General features: G+C 41.8%; 1 protein-coding gene across 1 annotated transcript in view; it reads right to left on the reverse strand.

Moving 5' to 3' along the window:
• Window positions 1–21,579, reverse strand: part of LOC129698675 (integrin alpha-V-like) — an 82,505-nt gene that overhangs the window by 48,187 nt on the left and 12,739 nt on the right. The window contains exon 3 of the mRNA XM_055637833.1: window positions 3,221–3,312. Coding sequence (XP_055493808.1) covers window positions 3,221–3,312 — 92 coding nt within the window. The remainder of the gene's footprint in view (window positions 1–3,220; window positions 3,313–21,579) is intronic.

The raw sequence follows: 21,579 nt of genomic DNA on the forward strand, positions 1-21,579 counted from the left end.
AATCAAAACACAGCAGAAAATTATAACCAAACATCCCACTGCAACCAGGGAATGGAGAAAGGATAATATATACACCAAAGGAGAATTTCCTACACACTAATGGCTACAAAGCCGAGAATGACAAAATAAGAGTGAGTGAGTGGACAACATTACTAATGGCATGTTGGCCTTCATAACACGAGGAGTTGAGTATGGGAGCAAAGAGGTCCTTCTGCAGTTTTACAGGGCCCTGGTGAGACCACACCTGGAGTATTATCTGCAGTTTTGATCTCCAAATTAGAGGAAGGATATTCGTACTATTGAGGGAGTGCAGCGTAGGTTCACGAGGTTAATTCCCAGGATGCCTGGACTGTCATATGTTGAAAGAATGGAGCGACTGGGCTTGCATACACTGGAATTTAAAATGATGAGAGGGTGTTTTATTGAAACATATAAGATTATTAAGGGATTGTCTATTGACAAGCAAGAGGCAGGAAACATGTTCCCGATGTTGGGGGAGTGCAGAACCAGGGGCCACAGTTTAAGAATACGGGGCAGGCCATTTAGAATGGAGATGAGGAAAAACTTTTTCACCCAGAGAGTTGTGAATCTGTGGAATTCTCTGCCTCAGAAGGCAGTGGAGGCCGATTCTCTGGATGCTTTTAAGAGAGTTAGATAGAGCTCTTAAAGATAGTGGAGTCAGGGGATATGGGGCGAAGGCAGGAATGGGGTACTGATTGTGGATGATCAGCCCTGATCACAGTGAATGGCGGTGCTGGCTCGAAAGGCCGAATGGCCTCCTCCTGCATCTATTGTCTATTGTGTACTCTGATCTGGGCTTATGCATCGCTGCATTGGGCTATTTTGTTGTGTAGCTGTAAATATTCTTATTAAACAAGTATCTCTTCCTTGTTGAACCAAGATTGTTCATCTAACATGTTGTCGGGTGAATGAGGTACCAAGCAGAATACACATTTCCGTAGCATGCATTTCTGCCGCAGCTGAAGACTCAATGCGCCTTGTGTGCCCAATGTTAGGCTGCTACAAACACGGTTGAGTCAAATTCACTCAGCCCAATGACTGACCTCGTCATGATTTGGAAAAGGTTTTGTTTTCTAGTTCCTCTGGTATTACCACAGACTATTAATGAAGAAATCAAGGAGGTTACACCCTTGTTGTTGCATTCTGTAAATACTACATCTCATCATCATCCCAATAATTGACAAATTGTATGTCCTAATGTCTATAAAAAATATTCCATCAATTTCCTCCTAATTATTTTCGAGGCAGCGGAGGCATTAATAACTTCATAAATTAATGTCTATATGCGAATGTTCAGTTGTATACAGCCACGTCCACTGACTAAGCTAGAAATGATGATGGGAGTTCCTTGGGAAGAGACAAGGCAACTGTAGATTACTTCCTGCAATCATTCAACAGAACAGGGGGAAAACTTTCAATAACTAAAGTTGCAACTGACAAAGAATAACCGTCTAGATATTCAGAAGCCAATCATTCCTTCATACTTATTTCCCTGATTGATGAGAATCATCTTCTGCACCATCATATCTAACTTTCAGAGATCTATGTACTTCTAGGTCCCTCTGCGCTACAATATTCCCCAGGGCCTGACCGTTCACCATGAAGGTCCGTCCTTTTTTGACTTCCCAAAATGCAAAACCCAACACTTTTCCGAATTAAACTCCATTTGTCTTCCTCTAGCCCAGCTGGTCAAGATCCTGTTGTAATTCTCAATAATCATCTTCACCGAGTACAATGCCGTCTACATTGGTGTTTTCTGCAAACTTACTAATCATGCTTTGTACATTCTCATCCAAATTGCTGATATAGAGGACATGCAGCAATGCGTCATGTACCACTCCCAGAGACACACCACTAGTCTCAGGCCTCCACACTGAAAAACAACCCTGCACCACACCCTATCATGAAGCAAATTCAATATTCAATTAAGTAGCTCTCCATGGGTCTCTGTGGATTCTCACCAACAGGTTTGCTGAAGTCCATATAGACCAGTGGTTCCCAACGTGGGGCGTACGCCCCACAGGGGGGCAATTTGATTTTAAGGGGGGGGCAATTGAGCGCGACTGAGGAGGTCTGGGTCCAAATTTTCGATTTTTATTTTTTTGGATTTTCCATCAGGTAAACATATGTAGTTTATGTTTCAGATGTTATTTTGAGTAAATAGTTTTTTTTTTGGGTAAAAAAGGTCTTTATTGTGTAGTTATTACATAATCAACGCGCCATCGCTCTTCATGCACGTCGCACGAAGCGCGCGAGGTCATTTTTTAAAAACTATTTTTTAGTAATTTCTTGCTCAGAACTTTAACTGTCTTTTGTTTATTTCATTTTTCTTTTTCATGGATGCCATGTTCTTTTGAAGCTTGTTTAAACTAAGGTATTGGCGTTTTAAGCTTCTTCAGCTGAAACGGAGTTCACTTTTTAAATGATAAGAATTATATATCACCACATGGAGGGGGGCATCAGGATTTTAGAGGTGATTAGGTGGGGCATGGCCAAAATAAGGTTGGGAACCACTGATATAGACTATGCCTACGGCTCTGTTCTCGTCATCATCCACAATTACATCGTCCAAAAAACTCAATCAAATTTGCCGGACATGATCATTCATGGGCAAAATCAAGCTGACTATCCTTAACCAAAATGCATGTACAATATATCCTTCAGAATCCAATCAAATAACTTTCCTACCACAGATGTTAATCTTACTAGTATATAGCTCCAGGTTTTCTATTTGCATTCCTTCTTAAACAAAGGCGCAACGTTAACCACCATCCAGTCTTCTGACCTCACCTGTGTCTAAGGATACATCTCATATATCTCAGCCAGGACTCCAGCAATTTCTTCACCCATTTCCCACAGTGTTTTTGGATATATCTGATCAGGCCCTGGAGATTTATCTACTTCCACGCATATCCTTTCAATCACAAGCATAGAAGAGCCAGACTCGCAGAACAAGTGGAGGGTTTTACTTTCAAAGAATTCCTTGGGCTAATTTGTACTTTAAAGATTCTTGGAAATTAAGGAGTCTGATCTACTTAACTGATCAGATGCTGGTGCAGCTGATTGTTAATTGCAACACTGACTTCTAACATCAATTACCAAAGTGCATGTCACAAACCAGAGTTAAGCAACCGTTCAAATAACTTTACATGCTTGAATATACTCCAGACTAGATGATTCAGATGAATGTTACACTCACCAGAATTTTATCACCTTGAGTTCTCACTGATGCTCCAAACCATTGGTGGGATTTGAATTCCATCATATCATCCTTGCTTAAAAATCTGTTACCTGAAGGAACATATTTAAAACGTTATTAGAGTAAATTCACATTGCAGAACATTTCAAAGTTGCCTCCATGTTGCAGCCACCATCCCAAAAGGGAAAATAGCCACCCAGGGATACAAGATCTTTAATTCTTTCACATCATCAGGCCACATATATGATTGATTGATTGAATTGATTGAAAGATACAGCATGGAAACAGGCCCTTCGGCCCACTAAGTCCATGCTCACCATCGGTCACCCATTCACACTAGTTCTATGTTATCCCACTTTCACATCTACTCCCTACACACCAAGGCAATTTACAGAGGCCAATTGACATAAACACATCTTTGGGATGTGGGAGGAAACTTGAGCATCTGGAGGAAACCCACACGGTCACAGAGAAAATGTGCAAACTCCACACATTAGAGCCGCAGTCAGGATCGAACCCATATCTATGAGGCAGCTGCTCTACCTGCTGCACCACTGTGCCGCAATGCTGTGATTAAAATTCCTCTCTTGTAACTCAGGATTTCACAACATAGCTCTGATGTCCAATTACTTTTACTCAGCACAAGGAACAACTGCTGTCCAGGTATGGTTCAGGCAGTCAAACCAATTCCCACTTTTCCAACAAAAAAGGGACATAAATTCCCACAAATGCAAAACAAATAATTTAACACCATCTCTATTTTGGACCAAGGTTAGTCCAGAAACAATACTGAGCTTTCCCAAAGTCACGAAACACATGCAATGTATTTGAGATAAATTGGTGCAGCAATAAATCCCCCTGTTCCAGTCTTAAGTTTAGTTAATTTACTAAACTCCAGCATTTCCAATATCGCAAATGTTAACATTATCATATTTACAAAAGTACATCCAGCTACTGTAACAATGTTAATTTCTAAACAAGATCATTCGGGCATCAACTGAATGTTGAAGTCAGCAGCAATTATATTTAACATTAACAAGCCACATTTCTGGTCCGTTCATTAGTTTACGTCAGTAGCACCAAACCAATTCTTTCACCAGTTTCCCCCCTTTTCTCCAGAAAGGCGTAGTCTAGCATCTGGCTCACTAGCTGTTGCTTCCAATACTCCTTCAAACTCACCATTTCCCACACTGCCCTTACATTCCCCACTATGCTGTACTCTTCGTATACTTACGGTGAACAGTGGAAAATTTATTATAACAATACCAAGATGCATGGAACACAATTGCTGGTTTACAAATATAGACACACAGTGCTGGAGAAGCTCAGCGGGTTAGGCAGCATCTCTGCAGTCTGATAAAGAGGCCCGACCCAAAATGTCACCGATCTGTTTTCTCCAGAGATGCTGCCTGACCCATTGAGTTACTCCAGCACTTTGTGCCTCTTAAAACTCTTTATACAGCTGAGCATCATCTAAAAAGAGTGAATTGAAAGGGTGTTGGGATATTATAGGAAAACATCCAGTAGTCCTGAAGAGCTACAGTTCAGTGCCACCAAATGCTGATAGTTCTGGATTTCCTGAGTTTTACTGTACTCCATGACGATTCTCAAAAGAGGCATCACCAACAATGGTGTAAAATATTTATTCATTGGAAGGCTTATGCATAATTACCATTGAGCCGTCCACGGTCTACAGATACAGTATAAAGGGAATTTGTTTGAGTAGAGGATTAAAAGAGTGGGATCATTATAATGAGTGATTGTAGATCTGCTTCTGTGACCAGCACGCGGAGAGTCGCCTGGCTTGGGCGCCATCTTTTTATTAAAAAAAACTTTTTTTTAATTTTAAGAATGATAGGACTAGATAGCGTGACGACTCCGGTAGACACAAAATGCTGGAGTAACTCAGCGGGACAAGCAGCATCTCTGGAGAGAAGGAATGGTGAAGGCACAGAGTATTGTTCCCAGGGAAGAAGGATCAAGAACAAGAAGGCATAAGTTTAAGGCAAGAGGGGAAAGATTCCACAGGAACCCGAGGGGCAGCTTTGTCACAGATGGCGAATGGAACAAGCTGCCAGAGGAAGTGGTTGAGGCTGGTACAAGAACAGCATTCTAGCAACATCTGGATAGAGGGACAGACACACACATAAATGGCCAGGAAAGATTTAGAGGGACATGGGCCAAGCAATTGGGACTATCTTAGAAGGGGCATGTTGGTCAACATGGATGAGTTGGGCCAATGGGCCTGTTTGTGTGATGTATGATTCCACAACTTTAAATATATTTGGCTTGTGGCAATCTGCAGCTATAATTTAAAGGCCACTCCATCACCGTGAAAAACGTGTGACTGAGCTCAATTGATATTCAAAACACAAAAAGTATTGTGGAAATATTTAAACCTTTATCGTTAGGCTTGATGGAATGTGTTTTATTACTGCCAACCACACCTAAATATCTGCACAGGTTTATAGAATATTTGCAATTGTCTGCTTTTATGTAAATTGCCCATTTGCACCTCAATTTAAGAGTCAAGAGCATGTATTTCTTACGTGCACTGGATATAAACCAGAACAATTAAATTCTTACTTGTTGCAGATTTACAGGCTCATTAGACATAACACAACAATAATATACAGATATTCCACGCAAACTAGAATATGGGAGCAGAAAAACCCAAGTTATGTCGAGCAACCTTAGTAGTGCTTTAGTCTGTAGTGGTTCTGTATCGGTGTGGAAGGGTTGTGTTAGGATTGTTCAAACAGTTTAGTTTAGAGGTACAGCGTGGAATCATGCCGTTGGGCGCACCGAGTCCGCCCCGACTAATGAACACCCGTACACTAGTTCTATCCCGCACGCTAGAGACAATTTACAGAGGCCAATTAACCTACAAACCTGCACGTCTTTGGAATGTGAGAGGAAACCGAAGCACTCGGAGAAAACGCATGCGATCACAGGGAGAACGTACAAATGGCACCCATAAATCAGAATCGAACCCGGGTCTCCGGCGCTGCAAGACAGCAACTCTACAGCTGTGCCGCCCCATAAAGTTGCTGGGAAGGCGCTGATCAAGGACCTGGGAGCAACAGTTCTCAGATTATTGTATGTTGTTCCTGAATGTAGCAATGATAAGAGAGCATGGCCAGGGTGGTGTACAGACTATGCGGTCCTGTGTGGATGGTTAGCAAAGATCCAGTCAGGAGCAGAGACCCAGTTCTCCGAGTTTGATGATACGTTTGTGGAGGACTGGGGTGTTCAACACCCAGCTGCAGTCTATGAACAAGAAGGGTTTCGACCCGAAACATCACCCACCCTTCTCTCCAGAGATGCTGCCTGTCCCGCTGACTTACTACAGCTTTTTGTGTCTTTGAACAAGAGCCTACTATTCGAGTTCCTGTTGTCCAAGTGATCCATCACAGTGGGGAAAGCCAGCAAGATTGCACCCGCTGCTGATCTGTTGTGGTGGTAGGTGAACTGAAGTGGATCCAGGTCATTACTGGGGCAGGAGTTAATTTCATCACAATGGACACCAGTGCCACTGGTCAATAATTGTTGAGAAATGGCACCTTGCTCTTCTTGGGCATGGATGATATGGATGTCTTTTTAACGCAGGCAGCAACCTTGGTCCATAGCAGCGAGATGTTAGAATTGTGCACGAAGATATGAAGGTATTACCTATCACGAGAGGCTGGACAAACTTGGATTGTTCTCTCCAGAATTTAAGAGGCTTTTAGATAGGCATATTGACATGCAGGGAATGAAGGGTTATGGGTTAGTAGCAGACAGGGCAGATCACTTGGCATTATGTTCATCACAGACATTACGGGCTGAAGGGCCTGCTCCTGTGCTGCACTGTTCAATGTACTGACCTGAAATGTTGTCTGTTGATTAATTTACATAGATGCTGCCTGGCCAACTGAGTTCCTCCAGCACTTTGGTTTTTGGCACAACTAGAGTTCATTTCCCATTACCTCCTTCAATTCTTTCTCACAGGGTTCTTAAACCTGCAGAAATATATCTAATTCCCTTTCGAATATCAATACTGGATCTATTCCCAATCTTGGAAGATTACAAACATAACAATGTTTGGTTTCTCTCTTAGAATAAAGGGGAGGTCATTTAAGACTGAGGTGAGAAAAAAAAACTTTTTCATCCAGAGAGTTGTGAATTTATGGAATTCCCTGCCACAGAGAGCAGTGGGGGCCAAATCACTGGATGGATTTAAAAGAGAGTTAGATAGAGCTCTAGGGGCTAGTGGAGTCAAGGGTTATTGATAGGGGACAATCAGCCATGATCACAATGAATGGCAGTGCGGGCTCGAAGGGCTGAATGGCCTCCTCCTGCACCTATTTTCTATGTTTCTATGTTTCTATCTAATGCACACACAAAGAAAAGAAAATCACATCCATAGAATTTTGAGGATTCTGTTCAGAAATATTTCAGGGGAATTGATATTGTTTTTCCGCTGACTGGTCAGCACACAACAAAAGTTTTCCACTGTACCTCAATACGTGGCAATAAACTGAACTAAGAATTCAAAACTGAAATAGCTCTGGATAGTGCAAATCAAATGTAATTTTGTGATTTATATTAAGTCACAGGAAACATTAACAAAAAATATTGCCATTTTGCAGCAGATGAAAGCTGCAACTTTTTAAATTTAGATAAATAAATAAAATGTTGGAAAGAGTCAGGTGGGCAGCATCAGTGGACCAAATGAATGTTTCAGGTTAACGCCTTTCATCAGATCTGGAAAATGTTTCAAATGTAATTGGCTTCTGGCAAACATAGTCAAGGACAGGGGAAATGCAGCTGAATCTCAGATCATAAACACTTCATCCATCTTCCCCAAAAACCTGCTTCTGTAAATATTCCTATTGTGCCCGTTTACACTTCCTCAATTCCACTTTTCCATTCCTTTTGCGTCCCATTCGCGTTCCTTTTCACTTTGCTCCCTAGCTTGTGCCATTTAACTCTCACCCATCTCATAGCCTTTTGTTCTCACCGTCCATCTCCCTTCCCGTGGCTCTGCAGTTGCTTCACCTCCCAATCATTTTCTGTTGCCGATGAAAGGTTGTTGATCAGACCAAAATAATTCTGTTTTTGATCTCCACTGAATCTGCACAACCTTAGGATGAATGCCAGTGTTGTCAGTCTGAAGAAGGGTCTCGACCAGAGACGTCTCTCCAGAAATGCTGCCTGTCCCGCTGAGTTACTCCAGCAATTTGTGTCAATATCCAGAGTTACTGCTGTTCCTTCTCATTTTCAGCACGCGATACTTTCTATTATGTAGATTGGAACTGGATCCTTGACTTCCTCATCGGCACACCTCAATCAGTGCAGATTGGTAATAATTTCTCCTTTTCAATGACCATCAACAAATCTAGCCACATTATCTGCTAGAGGTTGCACAGAGTTGCATAGCATGCCATTGTGCTTTAAAATGGTAGGAAGTTGTTCTAATTGAGATTTTAATTTATAACAAAAAAACATTGATTTAAAAATACCCACAGCAAAAATAATTTCCACCGGAGAGGAGCATATACTTAAATGTATTCTAAACAAAATCAGGAATACGTTTCCCCACAGTATGTAGGAGATCTGGAGGTAGATCCACTATGGTGGACATTTAGCCCATTACAAATTAAACACAAACCAAAAATATATAAACTTAAAAATGATGTGAGTTGCAAAACAATGGCAAACCGATTGAAATTGTGGTGATATTCACCAGCCGTCTAACTGAAGCCTCAAAACATTACAATCACAATAATACTTTATTAGCCAAGTATGTTTTGCAACATACGAGGAATTTCATTTGCCAAGTCAGTCATACAATAAAAAGCAACGGAACACACAAAATACATTTTGTCATAAACATCCACCACAGTGACTCCTCCACATTCTTCATTGTGATGGAAGACAAAATAAAAGTTCAAATTTCTTCCCTTCTATGCTCTCCCGCGGCCGGGGTCCTCGAGCCCTCCGTTGACGGGACGATCTTGGCTCCAGTAGCCGGCAGTGTTTGGGCCCTCCGCATCGAGACGATCAGCCCCTGCAACGGGGGGGGGGGGGGGGGAGGGGGGGGGGAATGTCAGCTCCCCCGCGCCAGTGATCGGACCCTGCGTCGGGGCTGGTCGAGCCTCTGCGTCGTTGGAGCTTCCCGACTCTGCCTCTCCGAAGACTTCGAGCCCTTGATGGTAATTCCGCAAGCCGCGGTTGGAGCGACCCCAGGCAAGGGATCGGCTCCGATGTTAAGTCCACGCCATGCGGTGGGGCCCAAAGTCTGAGGAGGCCTCCAGCTCCATCGATGGTAGGCCTGCAGATCGGCTGGAGATGCAACCCGGAAAATAATCGCATCTCCGGCAAGGTAAGAAACTGAAAAAAAAGTTTCCCCTGACCCCTTCGCCCTACCCCCACATAAACCAAACCAGAGAACATTTACACAGACTTTTAACACACACGAAAAAAAAAAATTTAAGACAAAAAAACAGAAACTGTTGGTGGTGCTGCCAATCATTCGGCGCCTCTATTGAAAACATTGTTATGTTACTAGTAGCAATTATTGCTTATTTCTATTATAACTTACAATAAATTTACTAAATGCACTTTGCAAAGATAGCTTAGAAAGCTCAATTTTTTTGAGAAATGTCTTAACGTTACCCTGTGCTTATTGTTTATTTCAGCTCACATTAGTAGAAATTATTTGTTAGTCTTGCATTAGAACGGAAAACAGTACAAAAATGGCAATGTAATGCGAGCCAAATCAAACATCTTTGTAATTTGTGCCAAGATTATTGAAAGTTAATGCAATCAATTTTTGTTTTCAGTTCCCTCCAAGAAAACCACAGTCTCTGCAGTTATAGTATTCAAATTTCACAGATGTGTTTTGCAACATAACAGAGGCTGGCATTCTGATAGAGTGGGCGGGGATTTGCAAAAGAAAAGGAAGTGGAAGACAAACCATATTTAGGCACAAATTGGATCCAGTCTAGATAGAGAACAGATGTCCAAATGTAGGTTGTTAAGCTATGACACACTAGAGGGGCCCCAGCCGAACTCAACTTCACTGTCGCACGAGTCTTATTTATTATTTTTGCTCATTTCCTCCCCAATATCGGTTTGATTCAAATGGTCTTTACATCTGATAAGAGCTTCCGCGCTTCATACCTTTTACACGTGCAAACCTGCAGAGCCAGCAAAGTGGCATTTCAATATCCAACTGTGACAATGGAGAAACTAGCTGTGCCACATCTGTGCCCCAGTGCAACCCAGACAGGATCTACACTTTGTTCAAGAAGGAACTGCAGATGCTGGAAGATCGAAGGTACACAAAATTGCTGGAGAAACTCAGCGGGTGCAGCAGCATCTATGGAGCGAAGGAAATAGGCGACGTTTCGGGACGAAACGTCGCCTATTTCCTTCGCTCCATAGATGCTGCTGCACCCGCTGTGTTTCTCCAGCAATTTTGTGTACCTAGGATCTACACTTTGCTGCATGGATGAGTTTGAGGTAATTCATGACACCCTGTGCTAATGTCCACTATAAATGCCTCAAAAGAAAGCAGTGGGCTGAACAACTCGAAGTGGAAAGCAACTGCAACAGCATGTGGGAACATGAAAAGCGATGCTATTATCTCTTCATGCATCTACACTCGTAGAATGTACATCACAAACAGCTCCAGCCAGTTAAATACCAGTCTAGTGCAAAAAAAAACCCAATGAACAACGTCAGGTATTTTAAAGAGAGCCAACAGCACAATTAAATACCCACAGGTGCTTTCCAAGAACATCAGCAAAAATTCTACAGGAGTACTGAAGGAAATTGTAAACAACAGCCCAAAACATGGTCAAAGATGCAGGTTTTAAGGACCACCTTAAAGGGCCTGTCCCACTGTACGAGGTAATTCAAGAGTTCTCCCGAGTTTCCCCAATTCGAACTCGGAAGATTACGGTAATAGCCGTTCGTAGGTACACGGGCCTCTCGTGGACATTTTTCAGTGCTGAAAAAACTTCACGAGTTAACGCGTTTCCCCGAGTACCTGCCATTATCATTATGAGCCGCTACGAGACATCCAAGAGCTCCGACATAGCCGCTACGTACATTCCATGTACTTACCACGAGTTCGATTTTTTTTTACTCGGGAGAGCTCTTGAATTACCTCGTACAGTGGGACAGGCCCTTAAATAGCATGGAAGTTGTTAATACCATCTTTTCTAAAACAAGATCACTGTCCATATTTTAGCAGTTCTCATAGAGACCCAGAGTCGCACAGTGTGGGAACAGGCTCTTTAGCCCAAATTGCCCATGTTGACCAACATGCCCCATCTACACTAGGTTTACCTGCATTTGGCCCATATCCCTCTAAACCTATGCTATCCATGTACCTCTTTCTTGAACGTTACCTGCCTCAACTACCTCCTCCAGTAGCATGTTCCATATCCCTACCACTCTTTGTTTAAAAATGTTGCCCCTCAAAGGCTCCTATTAAATCTTTTACCCCTCACCTTAAAAACATGTCCTCGAGTTATTGATTCCCCTACTCTGGATAATAGACTCTGTGCATTTACCCTATCTATTTTATACTTTCATGAGTTTGTACATCTCTATGATCATCCCTCATCCTCCTGCACTTCAAGGAATAAAGTTGTAGCTGCTCAACCTCTCGTTATAGTTCAGGTTCCTCGAGTCCTGGCTATATCCTCGTAATCTTCTCTGCACCCTTTCCGGCTTGAAAACCTCTTTCCTATATAATCATAACCAAAATTGAGCATAATACTATAAATGTGGCTTCATCAATGTTCCACTGTAGCATTACCTCCCAACTTCTATGCTCAATACACTGACTGATGAAAGCCAATGTGCCAAAAGCCTTCTTGACCACCCCATCTACCCGTGATGACATCTTCAAGAAACTGTGTACCTGCACTCCCTCTACTGTACACACTCCACCAAGCTGAAGGGCCTGGGACACTACTAGATTTGTAAACGAAAGAACTGCAGATGCAGGAAAAATCGAAGGTAGACAAAAATGCTGGAGAAACTCAGCGGGTGGAGCGAAGGAATAGGTGATATTTTGGGTCGAGACCCTTCTTCGGACGTATGTCTTGTATGTACACAAAAATGCTGGAGAAATTCAGCGGGTGCAGCAGCATCTATGGAGCAAAGGAGATAGGCAACGTTTCGGGCCGAAACCCTTCTTCAGAGTTGTATGTCTTGTATGTCTTGCCTTGATGTCCACACAAGGAAATCAGAATGCAAGGATGGTGACAAGATTTACTTCTTACGTTAAAGTCACGGAGGGATTCCGCAAGAAGAAATAAGTGCATCAAAAGTCCATTAAATGTTGGAAATGGTTGAAAAGCAATCACAATAAAGCATAAGACCAAGATGTGTGCCTCAGGGGTCAAATGCTCTGGCTATCAAAAGTCCAGCCACTTTAAAAGTCCCCTTTTACGGAGTTACCCTAGAGCAAAGGCCAAACTATACATTCAGAGAATCGACTTTATCAACTGATTACATGGAAATCTTAGGTACGTACTCATAAAATTCCCCTAAAGAATACGAGCTCTCATAACTACACGTGCTTACACCTGGTCATAACCTAAACAGTTTGCAAGTTGGAAATGCCGCTTCCAGCAAGAGTCAAATAGACCATACTGATCAAGGGGCAACATGTAGTTAAACCAGTTTGGGTCATTCAACTATTGCCGTGGACTGATTTCCCACATGGCAGAAGATGACTGCATCTCTGCAGCAGCCTGCAAATCCCACTGGTCTCCCAAACACTTTGACCAGTGGCGGACTGGCCAGGGTGTCAGCTTGCCCGATGGCAAGTGGGCCCCTAGTTAAGTGGGCCCCCTATATCAAGTGGGCCCCTGATGAAGTGGGCCCCCTTTGTCTCCTGGCAACCAATATTTTTAGATCCAGTCCGCCACTGACTTTGACCGTATATAGTTTGTAGGAAAGTTGGACGATCATATCCTGGAAAGGATCTGCATACATATCTTTACATATTATTGTACCGTAGTGGGAGGTTCTGAGCTTTAAAGAACTAAAACTGGCCAATTGGTTTTGAAGGACATACTTGCCACTTAGTGCCAAGGAAGTGAATGCAGCAAAGCATTGAGCCATTGACATTTTTTTTTTAAATCAGTTATTCATTTTGTTGCTTCACAACAATAGGGTTCAAATATTTCAAGCTAATCCTTACACGAGGTAAAAATGGCTGCCTCGGCAACAGTCTGTCTGTCCCTTCCATATTTGTTGTCATGTGTTAAATGTATGTTTTAGTGTTCTTTAGCTTGTTTTATGTGGGGTGGGTTGGGGGAAACTATTTTTAAATCTCTTACCTTGACAGAGATGCGATTTATTTCCATATCGTATCTCCGTCTGCACTGCGGCCTAACATCGAGGAGTTGGAGGCCGACTTTGCAGGAACCTGCCGGAGCTCCTACTGTGGGAACCTGCGGGACTTACCATCATGGAGCTCATGATCCCTTTGCCAGGGTTCGACCTCTGAGCTCCAACCTGCAGACTTTAACATCGTGAAGCTCGCGGTCCCTGGTTAGAGACTGACTTTGGGAACTCCAAGCCCCAGGAGCTTCGACTGCCCCGACGCGGGAGCTTCGACCGCCCTGACCACGGGAGCTTCAACTGCCCTGACCATGGGAGAATAAGGAGGAAGAAGCTTGGACTTATAATTGGAATGCCTTCCATTAGAGTGAGGAATGTGGGGAATCCACTGTGGTGGATGTTTATGTTAACTTTTATGTAGTTGTGTGTCTTGTTGCTTTTAGTATGGCTGTATGGTAATTCGAATATCATTTTACCTTAACTGGTACACATGAATATAAAAGACCTTTGAAACCTTTGAAATGTAGACGTTCAGGTTGTTGATGGCTTGTTGAAGCAACCCTCCTCTGAAAATATTTTTCATCTTGCCAAGAATCTCAACAGAAATGTTTTCTAGTTTTCATGCCAAGGTTACAGAGAAGCACAAGCCTCCCATATTTCCTTGAAGTACTGCTTTCATTGCTCTAAAATTGTCTACTATTTATAAAACTTGCAACAAAGAGGAAACAAAGCTTTTGAGGAATCAACAAACAAAGGATTAATCAAAAATTCAATATTAATGGTGTTTCCATTATAAAAACTTTAAAAAAGATATTCATTCTTTAATATTATTTATTCACAATGTATTTTGTGTGATGTTAATAATTGATCATCTTTTGGTTACTTTAGTTCAGAAAGATTATGGAAGTTATCCAGAAGTTAATATCACCAAAAATTTGGCTTTAACCAACCACATTGAAGCTCAGGCCAAAAAGGCACACTGATGACTCTACTTCCTCACAAGACTAAGGATACTCAGCATGTCTCCAATTACTCTTCCCAACTTCTACAGATGCACCGAAAAAAGCACCCTATCGGGATGCATCATTATTTGGTTTGGCAACAGTTCTGCATTAGACTGCAAAAAAATGCAGAGTTGTGGATGTAGCCTAGTCCATCACAAAGACGACCAGCCTCCCTTAATCTACACTTCATGCTGCCTTGAGAAAGCAGCAACATGTTTACATCAGTCATTTTCTCTTCCCCAGGCAGGAGACACAAAACCTCAACACATCCAACCCTAGATCCAGGAACAGGTTCTCTCCACTGTCATCAGACCACTGAACAGTCCTCCCATAAACTAGGGTGTAGGATCTTCCAACCTACCTCATTGCTGGCTTTAGACCTTTTCTTCCACAACGTTATAACGCTGTAACATTTTACACTGCATTCTTTTTGCAATATGTCTTGTACTTGTGTGAAGCATGATTGCACTTATTCATAGTATAATTTGACAAAGCTGTTCACAGTGTCTCAGTGCACATGACGACAACAAACCACTAAATTGAAGCCAATGCCAAAGACAACTACGTGGCTAGTATAGTATGTTTAGCATTTAAAGTGCGAGTTTGGCAGCAAAACTAGCTCTGGCAAGACAATGAGAAGCGAATATTTAATGTGCTAGTCTAATACTGGCATCAGAACAGGTCATACTGCCCCTTCCAAGATTATTTTTTTTTAAAAGAGAAATAACAGGGACACACCAGAATGCTGATGAAAACAATATACCGTATTTCCCGGCAATGAAGATGTACCTGCGTCGAAGACGCAATCCCAGTAGCTACCCACCTACCACCACCTCCACCGGATGTGCCTGTGCCGAGTGATACCATGGCTGGCTGGCGGGCCGGCAGAAGACGCAGAGGTGGCCCAGCCAAGTTTGCTACTTTGTTCTGGCCCGGGCCAGACTCCCCACACGCTGCGAAAGGAACTCTTCCCCCCCACCTCAGCGGCGCTGTCCTTTTAAATCAGCTGCCAGCAATCAGGGATAGACTTGGCTATCTCTCCGTACAGCAACATCGTTCTTGATGTTGCTGTACTGAGGGATAGCCAAGTCTATCTTTTGCGGCTAACAACCTAACCTTCAGCCTCCAAGACACAGAAACATTTTCGGGCCTTATTTTAGGGTAAAAAATTGCGTCTTCATTGCCGGGAAATACGGTTTGCAAAAAGAGCATTAGTTAGACCAGAGTTTTGATCTCACATTCTGTGCAGAGTGAGTTTAGTTTAGTTTATTGTCACATGTACCAGGGGTACACTGTTTCACACATTAAAAGCGTTTCAATTGAAACCTTCCTCTTTCATAGGAAGTAGAAACCAAATGCCGCCTGAAATTGGAAAAGTAAGGAGTTGATGACTTAAATACAAGAGTTATTACATAATTTGAGACTTTGTCAAGATATTTAACAGTTACTTAAGTGACCAGAATATCCATATGATCAACTTGTATAGTTCTGATGTGATCTATTCTACAAGGTTGCACTTTGCCTTAGGTTCTAAAAAGGTTACAGTGGATACCTGGGATGCTGAGCAAAGTTGTTGTTCATAAAGCCCTCCGTCCTCCAGCAGACATGAATGATCAAAACAGAACTGGTTATCTTAAATTAGTGGCTTTAGGTCACTAAATTCCCTCTGATTGAACGCAACATGCTCTGGGCTATTTCTTTTCAACAATTAATTACTGTGTGACTACTGGGTTAACAGAAGCCAGTTCTGACCAATCTCAATGGCAGTCCAATTAAAAAAAAAAACAAGAGAAAACATATTCACCATATAGTCTTTCAACAGTTAAGTCACAAGGCTTCACAATTCCAAAGACTAACATTCGCAATTTAATCCAAACACACATTTTCATAACCAAAATTAATGCTGCAATATTTACAAACTCATTCTGTCTTTTCTAAACACATGCATTATACCACAGGGCTACATGTATTTAATGGAGTAGGTGTTTCATAAAGTAGGTGTACTAATGAAACACAGGCTATGTGTCACTTCAGCACACAGGAAGAATACTGGGCCAATAAAATGTGTTGGCCCCCTCATGGAGCTCACCAAATACTTTGTTAGAAATTCTCAATCAAAATAGTTTACTTGGGGAAATGACTTGAGTAAAAGTGCTTAAAAAAATGTTTAATTGAAATATCCACTGTTAACCCTATGTGTATCTTCTCTTTACTAATTAAGTGGTAATGTTTGACATATGTCTGCATTCCCTTGTTTGAAAAAGTACAAACAAAAACATGACATTAGAGTACAGATAGTTAAAAAAATCTATAATGAAAAATAGAACTTTAAAATTATGTCAGCTATTTATTTTATTTTATAAGGAAACTGTTACAGTACAGTAGTTTTATCAAACTGCATTTTTTAGGAAACACAAATTATATTTACTGTCTATAAGTGCCAAAAATATATTTACCTTAACAGTACATCCTTTGTTTGTAATGGCTGGCTCCAAGACAAAAATATTAATATTAAGATTGTAACATTATGGCAAATGTGGTGGAAAATAAGGCTAAAAGTTAAATGATCAGTTCTTACCCAATCATGGAACTTTGTTCCGAGTTGACAAGAGATTTAACTAGTTTATAGCTCGGCTCCAATAGCTATCAGGCTAGAAACTCAGCGGGACGGGCATTATCTCTGGAGAGAAGGAATGGGTGTCGTTTTGGGTCGAGACCCTTCAGACTACTTTGTAAAAAGGGAGGTTTCTTCCACAATCAATGATCTTCGTTCCCTGTCTGTAGGCATCGAAGATTTTGTTGGTCAAACCCTTAATAAGACTCAAGGACTCTTATGATTAACCATCAACAGTGGGTTTACTGTTACAGAGAAGTGTTTCAGTCAAAGGCTGTGATCACAACTTCAAAGTTAAGAATGGAGGTTTCATCCACTATCAATTTTCATTGCTCCCCATCAGTAGGCAGCGTAGATTTACATGAGCATATACTGTAATATGATAGAAGTTGTGATGGATAAATCAAGTCGAGGAAAATGGAGAGACAAACATAAGAAAAAAAGGTTTGAAAATAGCAGAGGGATGCATGGTGTGCTGACACGAGCCAAAGGATATAATAATTTTTTTTTAATTTATGGGCGCCTTTCAAGAGTCTCAAGGACAATGCAACAAAATATTAAACATGACTACTTACATTTACACAACATTGCTGAGTCCCAAACATTATGGTGCCCTGAAATAGGGAGCGGGGGGGGGGGCACTATGTATAAACATGGCTGTAGTTTCTCCATGGTGAAACCAAAATGTATAAAAATGGCCTTTATTAAAATCTGCAATTTAACCACGTGATTTTTTTTCTATTACAAACCTCAAATTATGTAGTAGAGGTAAATAAATCTCTGTCCCAAACATTATGGAAGCCACTGTAAAAATAAAATTATCAGTTGTTCTAAGTAAACTGGACTATGATAGTGCAGAAACCAAAGTACCTTGAAATACCTTAGTAGTGTATTGCAAAGCCCATTGTCGTCTGGTACTAACGCAAGGGTGTAGTTTGGCTTGTACAGGGTGGTTTAAGAGGCTGATGATGGATGAGGAAATAGACAATAGACAATAGTTGCAGGACAATAGATGCAGGGGATGATCATGGCTGATCATCCCCAATCAGTACCCTGTTCCTGCCTTCTCCCCATATCCCCTCTTTAAAAGCCCTATCTAGCTCTCTCTTGAAAGCATCCAGAGAACATGCCTCCACCACCCTCTGAGGCAGAGAATTCCACAGACTCACCACTCTCTGTGAGAAAAAGTGTTTCCTCGTCTCCGTTCTAAATGGCTTACTCCTTATTCTTAAACTGTGGCCCCTGGTTCTGGACTCCCCCAACATCGGAAACATGTTTCCTGCCTCTAGCCTGTCCAAGCCCTCAACAATCTTATATGTTTCAATGCGTTGCCCTCTCATCCTTCTAAACTCAGTGTACAAGCCCAGCTGCTCCAATCTCTCAGCATATGACAGTCCCGCCATCTCGGACAATTAACCTTGTAAACCTACGCTGTACTCCCTCAATAGCAAAAATGTCCTTCCTCAAATTAGGGGACCAAAACTGCACACAATACTCCAAGTGTGGTCTCACTAGGGCTCTGTACCACTGCAGAAGGACCTATTTGTTCCTATATTAGATTCCTCATGTTATAAAGGCCAACATGTCATTCACTTTCTTCACTGCCTGCTGTACCTGCATGCTTACTTTCAAAGCAGTCTTGAGTGGTAGTGAGTAAAATCACATCGCCTGGATACCTCTAAAATGTTTTGTTGTCATATGCTCTGGATGTGAAACTGAGGTTTCATATCCTGGAGGAAATGGTTCCCAGGCTTCTGTACCTTTTCCTGATATGGGAGCGGTAAGAAGGGAATGCGGTCAGGGTGGCGTTGGTCACTGATAATATTAGCGGCCTTCTTGAGGCTGGACTACTTGGAGAGGCCTTCGATGGTGGGGAAGTTAATAAGAAGGTACAGGAGTCTGAGAACCAAGAATCCAGGTTCAGGAACATCTTACTCCAAACAACCATCAGGTCCTGAAACATTCTGCATAACACTAACCACAGCCCTACCTCTGAACTGAACCACTCGGGACTACTAAGGTTACTCTAAATACGTTGCTTTTTGCACTATCCTAGTCTAGTTAGTTCTGACAGGATATTCCCTAGGACATTGAGGGAAGTTAGTGTAGAAATAGCTGGGGCTCTGACAGAAATATTTCAAATGTCATTAGAAACGGGAATAGTCCCCGAGGATTGGCATACTGCGCATGTTGTTCCATTGTTTAAAAAGGGTTCTAAGAGTAAACCTAGCAATTATAGGCCTGTTAGTTTGACTTCAGTGGTGGGCAAATTAATGGAAAAGATACTTAGAGATAATATATACAAGCATCTGGATAAACAGGGTCTGATTAGGAACAGTCAGCATGGATTTGTGCCTGGAAGGTCATGTTTGACTAATCTTCTTGAATTTTTTGAATAGGTTACTAGGGAAATTGACGAGGGTAAAGCAGTGGATGTTGTCTATATGGACTTTAGTAAGGCCTTTGACAAGGTTCCTCATGGAAGGTTGGTTAAGAAAGTTCAACTGTTGGGTATAAATGCACGAGTAGCAAGATGGATTCAACAGTGGCTGAATGGGAGAAGCCAGAGGGTAATGGTGGATGGTTGTTTGTCAGGTTGGAGGCAGGTGACTAGTGGGGTGCCTCAGGGATCAGTGTTGGGTCCTTTGTTGTTTGTCATGTACATCAATGATCTGGATGAAGGTATGGTAAATTGGATTAGTAAGTATGCAGATGATACCAAGATAGGGGATGTTTTGGATAATGAAGAGGATTTCCAAAGTCTACGGTGATTTAGGCCATTTGGAAGAATGGGCTGAAAGATGGCAGATGGAGTTTAATGCTGATAAATGTGAGGTGCTACACCTTGGCAGGACAAATCAAAATAGGACGTACATGGTAAATGGTAGGGAATTGAAGAATACAGTTGAACAGAGGGATCTGGGAATAACCGTGCATAGTTCCTTGAAGGTGGAATCTCATATAGATAGGGTGGTAAAGAAAGCTTTTGGTATGCTTGCCTTTATAAATCAGAGCATTGAGTATAGAAGCTGGGATGTAATATTAAAATTGTACAAGGCATTGGTGAGACCAAATCTGGAGTATGGTGTACAATTTTGGTCGCCCAATTATAGGAAGGATGTCAACAAAATAGAGAGAGTACAGAGGAGATTTACTAGAATGTTGCCTGGGTTTCAACAACTCAGTTACAGAGAAAGGTTGAATAAGTTAGGTCTTTATTCTCTGGAGCGCAGAAGGTTCAGGGGGGACTTGATAGAGGTCTTTAAAATGATGAGAGGGATAGACAGAGTTGATGTGGACAAGCTTTTCCCTTTGAGAATAGGGAAGATTCAAACAAGAGGACATGATTTCAGAATTAAGGGACAGAAGTTTAGGGGTAACATGAGGGGGAACTTCTTTACTCAGAGAGTGGTAGCGGTGTGGAATGAGCTTACAGTGGAAGTGGTGGAGGCAGGTTCGTTGGTATCATTTAAAAATAAATTGGATAGGCATATGGATGAGAAGGGAATGGAGGGTTATGGTATGAGTGCAGGCAGGTGGGACTAAGGGGAAAAAAGTTGTTCGGCACGGACTTGTAGGGCCGAGATGGCCTGTTTCCGTGCTGTAATTGTTATATGGTTATATGTTATATGGTAGTTTAATTAGAATAACAATATATTGGGTTTTTTGTGTTGCATCTAATGTGCCTGCAAAACAGCAGTAAGAATTTAGACACAAAAAGCTGGAGTATCTCAGGGGGACAGGCAGCATCTCTGGAGGGAAGGAACGGGTGATGCTTCGGGTCAAGACCCTTCTTCTCTCCAGAGATGCAGCCTGTCCCGCTCAGCTACTCCAGCTTTTTGTGTCTATCTTCAGTTTAGACCAACAACTACAGCTCCTTCCTACACAGCAGTAAGAATTTCTTTGCTCCATTTCATATCCAGAGCATATGACAAATAAGCACTTTATGGGGGTATCCAGGCTATGTGATTTCACTCAGTACCACTCAATAGCAATTCAAAAAGCAGTTCCATTCTATTTGCACTAATTCAATTTCACTGCAACCCAATTAAATGAAAAAATGCAGGAAAATTCAGCCAGCATCTCTGAAGAGATAGATATACAGTAGACTCTATGACCTTTTAAATCAGATAATCCATTTGGAACATTAACTCTCTCTACCCACAAATGTTGTCTGACCTGCGGAGTATTTACAACATTTTCTGCCTTATAGATTGCAGCAGCCACTTTTTATTACTTTTGGGTACAAGTAATTTTTGCAGAAAGGAACAAATGGCACGCAATGTTGGAGGCTGATACTATTTATACTGTTTCCCTGAGTATCACCAACACTTGCAAAATGCAAAATGAGCAGGATTAGACAGTCCAAAATGAAGTTCAGGTCGGTG

Source organism: Leucoraja erinacea, chromosome 7 (genome assembly GCF_028641065.1).
Source record: "Leucoraja erinacea ecotype New England chromosome 7, Leri_hhj_1, whole genome shotgun sequence".
In the NCBI taxonomy this organism is placed as follows: domain Eukaryota; kingdom Metazoa; phylum Chordata; class Chondrichthyes; order Rajiformes; family Rajidae; genus Leucoraja; species Leucoraja erinaceus.